The sequence below is a fragment of the Mya arenaria genome, chromosome 8 (assembly GCF_026914265.1).
Source record: "Mya arenaria isolate MELC-2E11 chromosome 8, ASM2691426v1".
NCBI classification, from domain to species: domain Eukaryota; kingdom Metazoa; phylum Mollusca; class Bivalvia; order Myida; family Myidae; genus Mya; species Mya arenaria.
Window position 1 is genome coordinate 15,430,884 of NC_069129.1, and position 11,137 is coordinate 15,442,020.

Here is an 11,137-nt window from a genome sequence, read left to right on the forward strand (position 1 = left end):
TTCAACAAACTAACGTTAGAGATCAAACACAAACGTTTGACACCACTGACAAAGACTGTTATCCAGACTTAGCAGGTGAAACGAAAATTGGAGAACTTACCTTCCAAGACATTCTGAAAGGATGTTGTGGAGCTCTTCGGCAAGTTTGGTAGCCTTACATAGGTCCTTAAACACACATTTATAGACATACGTTAACAAAACTTACAAAATATACTTTTCTTGCCTGCATCATATTGCATTTAACTAATTACAGTCTCCAGATGTGATTTAAAACAAAATACTAGCTTTCTTGGGATTCAACAAGTAATGTTTGGTAGAAGACATATAATAAAGTGAAAACTATGAAAGTATATGCAGTACTTCAACTCTTCTTTCTTGAAATTACCCTAAATAACCAGTTTTACCTTTTCCCAATACACAGCAGAACAGAGGCCGGGAATCTTATGGAGTCTTGAAGGGAACACTCTCTTTCCTGGGGTGGACCGGGGTAACAAGAACTGTAGACAAAAAAGAATGTAAACTTTAATAGGGAACAGGGGTTGTGTGTATAACTCAAATTGTAAATTTGAACACAAACATTGTTGAGCAGTGTAAATTGTACTATTTGGCACAAATTTACCAACAATTCAGAATACATCTTATTTTTTCAGCCAATTAAATTGCATAAAGACAATCATTAAGTACTAGCTAAATCATAAAGGATGTTAACTCTCGCAGGTGTTGGAAGTCCCCCCTTCTGACACTCATACGATGCACCCTAAGTGCAGATAGATTTTTTTTCATTTTGGCAATTAGTACTTTGTAATTAGTAATTGCGAAAAGTTTAGAAACAAGAGCTGTCACAGAGACAGCGCGCTCGACTATTCCGCCGCTTTTCAGTGTAAGGATTGACTTGAAAGTGGTTACATGCAAAACCTTAACCAGAATATCTATGTCAAATAAAAAAGGGGCTATTATTTGAATTTAATGCAAACTAGAGTTATCTTACTTGGTTATCTAAGTAGATTGGATGGTTGAATACCATTTTATAAAGTCTCCATGCAATACATCCAGTAGTTGCTGAGACATTAACCTATGTGTGCTTACATGCAAAACCTTAACCAGAATTTCTAAGTCAAATAATAAAGGCCCATAATTTGCATTATATTCAAAAAGTGTTACCTTACTTCATTAATTTAGTAGGTTATATAGTTGGGAATACATATGTAAAGTTTCAATGCAATACATGATATATTTGCTGAGATATTGACTTAAATGTGGCTACATGCAAAACCTTAACCATAATTTCTAAGTCGAATAATAAAGGGCAATTATTTTGCATTGAATGCAAACTAGAGTTATCTAACTTGATTAATTTAGTATATTGGATGGTTGAGTACCATTGTATAAAGTTTCAATGCAATACCTCAAGTAGTTGCTGAGATATTAACCTATGTGTGCTTACACGCAAAACCTTAACCAGAATTTCTTAGTCGAATAATAAAGGGCAATTATTTGCATTAAATGCAAACTAGAGTTATCTAACCTGGTTAATTAAGTAGGTTGGATGGTTGGGTACCATTATATCGAGAATCAATGCAATACCTCAAGTAGTTGCTGAGATATTAACCAATGTGTGCTTGCACTCAAAACCTTAACCAGAATTTCTAAGTCGAATAATAAAGGGCAATTATTTGCATTAAATGCAAACTAGATTTATCTAACTTGGTTAATTAAGTAGGTTGGATGGTTGAGTACCATTGTATCGAGTCTCAATGCAATACCTCAAGCAGTTGCTGAGATATTAACCTATGTGTGCTTGCACGCAAAACCTTAACCAGAATTTCTAAGTCAAATAATAAAGGCTTATTATGCATTAAATGCAAACTAGAGTTATCTTACTTGGTACATATAGTAGGTTGGATGGTTGAGTACCATTGTATCAAGTCTCAATGCAATACCTCAAGTAGTTGCTGAGATATTAACCTATGTGTGCTTGCACACAAAACCTTAACCAAGGGGTGACGCCGACGCATGGGTGAGTAGTATAGCTCTCCTTATTCTTCGAGTCGAGCTAAAAATCAAATTTGCTTTAAAAGTTTCTCAAAATAGAGCAAAATTTTATTATATATTCCAAGGACGAACACAAAGGCCTACACTACCAGCTATTAAAACATGAGAAAATAAGCAATGATATTACAAAACAAGAGCTGTCACAGTGACGAGCGCTCGACTATTCCGCCACTTTTCGGTGTATGGATTGAAAAGTTTTGGCAAAACATGCATGGATTACTGTTAGATAAGATTTCAATGCAATACATGGTATGGCCAAGTTTAAAGTCTTTGTAAAACATTGCCATTTCAAAATAGATAATGCCACCAGGGCAACCAGATACCTCAAAATATTATCTTCAATCAAACAGATACGCAAAAACTGCTTTATTATTATCACTATATGTTCACAAAATTTCCGCAAAATGGTTGCATCGTTTTAACAAGCTTTTCAACAAACTAACGTTAGAGATCAAACACAAACGTTTGACACCACTGACAAAGACTGTTATCCAGACTTAGCAGGTGAAACGAAAATTGGAGAACTTACCTTCCAAGACATTCTGAAAGGATGTTGTGGAGCTCTTCGGCAAGTTTGGTAGCCTTACATAGGTCCTTAAACACACATTTATAGACATACGTTAACAAAACTTACAAAATATACTTTTCTTGCCTGCATCATATTGCATTTAACTAATTACAGTCTCCAGATGTGATTTAAAACAAAATACTAGCTTTCTTGGGATTCAACAAGTAATGTTTGGTAGAAGACATATAATAAAGTGAAAACTATGAAAGTATATGCAGTACTTCAACTCTTCTTTCTTGAAATTACCCTAAATAACCAGTTTTACCTTTTCCCAATACACAGCAAAACAGAGGCCGGGAATCTTATGGAGTCTTGAAGGGAACACTCTCTTTCCCGGGGTGGACCGGGGTAACAAGAACTGTAGACAAAAAAGAATGTAAACTTTAATAGGGAACAGGGGTTGTGTGTATAACTCAAATTGTAAATTTGAACACAAACATTGTTGAGCAGTGTAAATTGTACTATTTGGCACAAATTTACCAACAATTCAGAATACATCTTATTTTTTCAGCCAATTAAATTGCATAAAGACAATCATTAAGTACTAGCTAAATCATAAAGGATGTTAACTCTCGCAGGTGTTGGAAGTCCCCCCTTCTGACACTCATACGATGCACCCTAAGTGCAGATAGATTTTTTTTCATTTTGGCAATTAGTACTTTGTAATTAGTAATTGCGAAAAGTTTAGAAACAAGAGCTGTCACAGAGACAGCGCGCTCGACTATTCCGCCGCTTTTCAGTGTAAGGATTGACTTGAAAGTGGTTACATGCAAAACCTTAACCAGAATATCTATGTCAAATAAAAAAGGGGCTATTATTTGAATTTAATGCAAACTAGAGTTATCTTACTTGGTTATCTAAGTAGATTGGATGGTTGAATACCATTTTATAAAGTCTCCATGCAATACATCCAGTAGTTGCTGAGACATTAACCTATGTGTGCTTACATGCAAAACCTTAACCAGAATTTCTAAGTCAAATAATAAAGGCCCATAATTTGCATTATATTCAAAAAGTGTTACCTTACTTCATTAATTTAGTAGGTTATATAGTTGGGAATACATATGTAAAGTTTCAATGCAATACATGATATATTTGCTGAGATATTGACTTAAATGTGGCTACATGCAAAACCTTAACCATAATTTCTAAGTCGAATAATAAAGGGCAATTATTTTGCATTGAATGCAAACTAGAGTTATCTAACTTGATTAATTTAGTATATTGGATGGTTGAGTACCATTGTATAAAGTTTCAATGCAATACCTCAAGTAGTTGCTGAGATATTAACCTATGTGTGCTTACACGCAAAACCTTAACCAGAATTTCTTAGTCGAATAATAAAGGGCAATTATTTGCATTAAATGCAAACTAGAGTTATCTAACCTGGTTAATTAAGTAGGTTGGATGGTTGGGTACCATTATATCGAGAATCAATGCAATACCTCAAGTAGTTGCTGAGATATTAACCAATGTGTGCTTGCACTCAAAAACTTAACCAGAATTTCTAAGTCGAATAATAAAGGGCAATTATTTGCATTAAATGCAAACTAGATTTATCTAACTTGGTTAATTAAGTAGGTTGGATAGTTGAGTACCATTGTATCGAGTCTCAATGCAATACCTCAAGCAGTTGCTGAGATATTAACCTATGTGTGCTTGCACGCAAAACCTTAACCAGAATTTCTAAGTCAAATAATAAAGGCTTATTATGCATTAAATGCAAACTAGAGTTATCTTACTTGGTAAATATAGTAGGTTGGATGGTTGAGTACCATTGTATCAAGTCTCAATGCAATACCTCAAGTAGTTGCTGAGATATTAACCTATGTGTGCTTGCACACAAAACCTTAACCAAGGGGTGACGCCGACGCTTGGGTGAGTAGTATAGCTCTCCTTATTCTTCGAGTCGAGCTAAAAATCAAATTTGCTTTAAAAGTTTCTCAAAATAGAGCAAAATTTTATTATATATTCCAAGGACGAACACAAAGGCCTACACTACCAGCTATTAAAACATGAGAAAATAAGCAATGATATTACAAAACAAGAGCTGTCACAGTGACGAGCGCTCGACTATTCCGCCACTTTTCGGTGTATGGATTGAAAAGTTTTGGCAAAACATGCATGGATTACTGTTAGATAAGATTTCAATGCAATACATGATGTGCTGAGATATTTACATAAATTGAATGGAAAATATTTGAGGTGATACGCAAACTTTAACGTCAATTCTAAGTCGAAAAAGGGGCATAAGTTTGTCAAAATGCTTGATAGAGTTACCTCCTCTTGTGTACAGATTGGGGGTATGATGGTGAACAAGCATACAAAGTTTCCAAGCCAGATGTCAATGGACTTTGAAAATATATGAGGTGGTACGCAAACTTTAACATAAATTCTAAGTAGAAGAAGGGGCATAATTTTGTCAAAATACTTGATAGAGTTACCTCCTCCTGTGTACAGGTTGGGGGCATGAAGTTGAACAAGTGTGCAAAGTTTCAAAGCCAGATGTTAATGGACTTTGAAAATATTTGAGGTGGTACGCAAACTTTAACATAAATTCTAAGTTGAAAAAGGGGCATAATTTTGTCAAAATGCTTGATAGTGTTACCTCCTCCTGTGTACAGGGTGGGGGCATGATGTTGAACAAGTGTGCAAAGTTTCAAAGCCATATGTCAATATTCGAGGTGGTACACAAACTCTTACAAAAACTTTATCATAACATAAAGCTGACGCCGACACCGACGCCGACACTCGGGTGACTAGGATAGCTTTTGTATTTTGTACATCCTGACATAAGCTTCGACACAATACGTTTCTTCCACTTGACATAAGCTTTCTCTTAGGCCAAAAAAATAAATACCTGTGTTTCCGGTAACATGGCGATTTTTTTTTTTTTTTACATTTTCCATATCATACAAATTTCTGTTGCATCAGATCAATTATGTTATATCTACGCGTTTCCTAATTTACAAAAAGTCTGATAAAACAGCAATGTCTGAAATCATTTCCTTACCTTCGACTAAAGTATTTTCCCGCCAATTTTGCCCATGAAATCTGGTGCTTTTTTGTATACAATGCTTGTTTATAAGTCGTGATCGGTTTTTAGGAAAAATCCAGCACTTCAATTTCAACAAATCTTTGATAATGTTTTAGCCAAACAGTCAATTATCAACTAAATTTTTAATTTGCTTGAGGAAAATCACCGATTTTCTTGTCAGCTCGTGCTCTGACATCACAAATTGTACCGTTTGATCTGCAGCCGACACATTCCAATAAATGTGTTAACTTTCACAGGTTTTTGTTTGGATTTCAGTTGATGGGAATTAAATAAGGCAAAATAAATAACAATTGATAATTGCAGATAAATTAATATAACAATAAATGAAATGTGTACTGGAACCTGGCAGTTAGCCTGCATGAATTCGCAAAGCCTAATTGTAAGAAGCTTGCATGATATACGCAAAGCCCTATCATAATAATGTAAGTTTTAATTTGGACATGGATATGGATAAATAACACCGCAAACTATAATTCAAAATATTTTCATTAAAAAGACAACAAAATATGTTTCCCGTGATCAATCAGGTGTTTTGACCGTAAACATGCGTTTGCCAATTTTAAGATAACGGACAGGGTTTGCCGCTCTCCGCCATTTCGTTTTTCTTTCAGTCTCGGTAATACACAATCAGGAATGAAAGTACATTCTCCGGGGACATTGAAAGACAAACAACGAAAATAATAACGATATATTTGAAGAAATATATTTTTTTACGAAAGAATTTAAAAAAAAAAAATGTTTTTACTTTAATGTCTAAAAAAAGATAAGGGTCGGCGAGGAAAAAAATAGGGGGTCGGTCGGGTCACCGGAAACACAGGTATTTTTTTTTTGGCCTTAGTGTCTTTTGTACATTCTGACATAAGCTTTTTGCTGTGATTTTTGTAGTCTGACGTAAGCTTTCATACTGCGTATTTAGTACAGTCTAGCGTAAGTTTTCCCTCTTTGTAATTTGTAGTCCGACATAAGGTTTCTCACTGTGTATTTGGCAATCTGACATAACCTTTCTCATAGCATTTTTTTGTAATCTGACATAACTTTCTCATAGCGTTTTTTGTAGTCTGACATTTACTTACTCACTGTGTATTTTTAAGTCTAATATAAGCTTTATCACAATGTGTTTTGTAATCGGACAAAAGCTTCGACTGCATAATTACTACAGCCTGCATAAGCTTTTCACTGTGTTTTTTGCAATCTGACATAACCTTTCTTACTGTGTATTCGGTAGACATTTGCTTTCTCATTGAGTAATTGTAGTCTGCCATTAGCTTTCTCGCTATGTATTTTGAAGTCTGATATAAGCTTTATCACATTTTATTAAGTTTCCTGACATAAGCGTTTTTATTACATATTTAGTACAGCCTAACGTAAGCTTTCTCAGTGTGTATTTTGTAGTTCAACATAAGCTTTCTCCTGTTGTATTTTGTAATATGACAAACGATTTCTCAAGGTTCATTCTGTGCAGCCTAAAATAAACTTTCTCCTGGTTTATTTTGTAATCTGACAGAAGCTTGCTCACTTAGTTATTCGTAATCTGACATTAATTTTCTTACGGTGTATTTTGTACAGTCTGGTGTATGTTTGGCAAGCTGTCTCCACACTAGTTCCTGACCAAGATCCCTCTGTGTTGTTCTAAGCTCTACCACAAACTTCTGGCGTCCAGCGTATTTGGTCTCTTCTTTGGTCTGTACTACCGTGGCAACAAGCGGTCGAAGGTCCTTTTCATTCACAAAGTGTGACATGTCCCACAATGCATCTCCTGCCCGAATTTCCCAGGTGTCTCCTGTTATAAGTAGTAGTTGATTTATGAAATGTAAGCGAACCACTTCCATGAAAACTTCAAAAATAAACTTGGAAAAGTTAGGAAATATACGCTCACTAGGTAAGTTAAATGCAAGCTGTGTATGTATATTTTAAGCATTCATCCCCTTTCATACATTTTAAGTTCATAACATACCTATTTTCTCTATGTTGGCCAGCTTGCATTCAATTGCCTGTAATGGGAGCTCAAAGAACTTGTCAACTGGAAATTCTCGCACCTTATCCCGTGGGACAAAGTCAAGGTCGCCATAGTCTGGGAAAAATATCTCTACTGTGTCATCCTTCACTGTCTGTATATGGCCCCGGTACCATCTGATACAGAATGATAAAACGTGTAAGTTTTCTAACATATTTCAATAAAACTTGCATCAGTGACAATTGATATAGGAAAGACATGTTCTATTTTCTAATAATTTTCAGAAATTTCCCATATAACTGGCCTTATTGCTATCTGATATAGGTAAGAAGAAAATCATGTAGCTTTTCATGTGACTTTCATAATATTACCATATGAATGGCCACATTGCCATCTGATATAGGTAAGAAAAAAACACATGTAGTTGTTCAAAGGACTTTCAGAATATTTCCACATAACTGGCCTCATTGCCATCTGATATAGGTACGACATATGTAGTTCATCATATGCCTTTCAGAACATATTGATTTAAATGGCCTCATTGCCATCTGATATAGGTTAGACATATGTAGTTCATAATATGCCTTTCAGAACATATCTATTTAAATGGCCTCATTGCCATCTATTTAGGTAAGACATATACAGTTCCTATTAATATGACTTTGAAAACATATTATTTGAATGGCCTCATTGCCATCTTCTATCGTAAGACAAAACATATGCATTTTTTACATGAAATTTTCCATATAACTAGCCTCATTGTCATCTGATATAGATAAGACAAAACATATGCAGATTCACATACATCTTACATGCCTAAAATAGTGATATATCTCTACATGCTTACAGTAGTGGCCTTTAATACTTACAATAGTGACCTACCTCTCATGCTAAAATAGTGACCTACCTCTCCATCCTAACAATTATGACTACCTCTACATGCTTACAATAGAGGCCTACCTCTCCATGTTAACAACTGTGGCCTATCTCTCCATAATACTAACAATAGTGGCCTACCTGTCCATGCTTACAATAGTGACCTACCTCTCTATGCTAAAATAGTGACCTACCTCTCCATCCTAACAATTATGACTACCTCTACATGCTTACAAAAGAGGCCTACCTCTCCATGTTAACAACTGTGGCCTCTCTCTCCATGATACTAACAATAGTGGCCTACCTGTCCATGCTTACAATAGTGACGTACCTCTCCATGCTAACAAAAGTGATCTACCTCCAAATGCTTTCAATTGTATTCTACCTTTTCATGCTTACAATATTAACCTACCAGGTTATGCTTGCAATCATGACAAACCCCTTAATGCTAACAAAAGTGACCTACCTCTCCAAGATGACAAAAGTAGCCTACCTCTTTATGCTTACAATAGTGACCTACTTCCCCATGCTAACAACAGTGACCTACATCTCCATGCTTACAAGTTTGATCTACCTACCACTCCTTGCTTACAATAGTGATTTACTTCTCCATGCTAACAACAGTGACCTACCTCTCCATGTTAACAATAGAGACATAATACTTCATCCTAACAACAGTGACCTACCTCTCCATGCTAACAATAGAGACATAATACTTCATCCTAACAACAGTGACCTACCTCTCCATGTTAACAACAGTGACCTACATCTCCATGCTTGCAAGTTTGATCTACCTACCTCTCCATGCTAACAATAAAGACATAATTCTTTATCCTTACAATAGTGACCTACCTCCCCATGCTTACAATAGTGACCTACCTCTCCATGATGACAAAAGTAGCCTACCTCTTTATGCTTACAATAGTGACCTACTTCTCCATGCTAACAACAGTGACCTACATCTCCATGCTTACAAGTTTGATCTACCTACCACTCCTTGCTTACAATAGTGATTTTCTTCTTCATCCTAACAACAGTGACCTACCTCTCCATGCTAACAATAGAGACATAATACTTCATCCTAACAACAGTGACCTACCTCTCCATGTTAACAATAGAGACATAATACTTCATCCTAACAACAGTGACCTACCTCTCCATGTTAACAATAGAGACATAATACTTCATCCTAACAACAGTGACCTACCTCTCCATGCTTCCAATAATGACCTACCTCTCCATGCTTGCAAGTTTGATCTACCTACCTCTCCATGCTAACAATAAAGACATAATTCTTTATCCTTACAATAGTGACCTACCTCTCCATGCTTACAATAGTGACCTACCTCTCCATGCTAACAATAAAGACATAATTCTTCATCCTAACAATAGTGACCTACCTCTCCATGCTTACAATAGTGACCTACCTCTCCATGCTAACAATAGTGATCTACCTCTCCATGCTTACAATGGTGACCTACTTCTCCATGCTAACAATAGTGACCTACCTCTCCATCCTAACAATAGTGATCTACATCTCCATGCTTACAATAGTGACCTACCTCTACGTGCTTAAAATAGTGACCTACCTCTCCATCCTAACAATAGTGAACTACCTCACCATGCTTACAATAGTGAACTACCTCACCATGTTTACAATAACCTACAGCTCCCTGCTTACAATTGTGGCCTACCTATACAAGCTTACAATAGTGACCTACCTCTCCATCCTTACAATGACCTCTTCATGCTTACACTGGTGACCTTCCTCTTTATGCTTACACTGGTGACCTACCTCTCCATGCTTACAATGGTAACCTACCTCTCCATGCTTCCAATAATAACCTACCTCTCCATGCTTCCAATAATGAACTACCTCTCCATGCTTCCAATGGTAACCTACCTCTCCATGCTTACAATAGTGACATACCTCTAACTGCTTATAATGTTGTCGTACCTTTTCATGTTAACAATAGGGACTTACCTACTGGTAACAATCGTGACCTACCTCTCATCGAAGGAGGCATACTGGGCTAGACAGTATTTTCCAACTTGTGGTTCCTGTAGGACATCATCCTCCTCCTGTCTCTCAACATACGCCCCTATCTCGACCATAAGACTTTCCAGCCTGGAATACAATATAATGTCAAGAACTGGGACTCATTTTTAATAAAATACACCAATGCGACAGCTCCGCATTGAAGACAGATGTTTTATTTAAAGATGCAAATTTTTCAAACCTAAAATCCTGAAAATACAATAATTGACTTTGATGCTGACGTGTCAATAGTGTTTGTGCTAGGGTGAAAGCATGCATGCGTGTGTGTATGTGCATATATGTATGTAAACTAACTAATTGTAATGAAAATTGGAGATTTTTTTGAATATCCTGCAGAGAAAAAACTGCATTTATTTCTTGAGATTTGTGATTAGCGACCTAGTTTTTGACCTGGCACACACACACACACACACACACACACACACACACGCATGCGCACGCACGCACACACACAAAGACAACAATGATAGTATGTGTTCAACCATATTTTACAAATGTTCAAGACTAAATGTACAGAAGTCTTCTAACAAAGTTTAAGATCACTTGGATAAAAACTATTGAATTTATGAC

At 36.0% G+C, this 11,137-nt stretch overlaps 1 protein-coding gene across 1 annotated transcript; it reads right to left on the bottom strand.

Annotated features, from left to right (window-relative positions):
* Positions 1–400: 400 nt before the first annotated feature.
* LOC128243997 (uncharacterized) lies at positions 401–10,522 on the bottom strand. Its single transcript, XM_052962013.1, has 6 exons — positions 10,517–10,522; positions 7,633–7,808; positions 7,229–7,458; positions 2,886–2,978; positions 2,582–2,646; positions 401–497 (listed from the first exon to the last, which is right to left on the bottom strand). Exons 3-6 carry the CDS (start codon positions 7,415–7,417, stop codon positions 401–403), a joined length of 444 nt encoding a protein of 147 aa, XP_052817973.1. The 5' UTR covers positions 7,418–7,458; positions 7,633–7,808; positions 10,517–10,522.
* Positions 10,523–11,137: the final 615 nt, after the last annotated feature.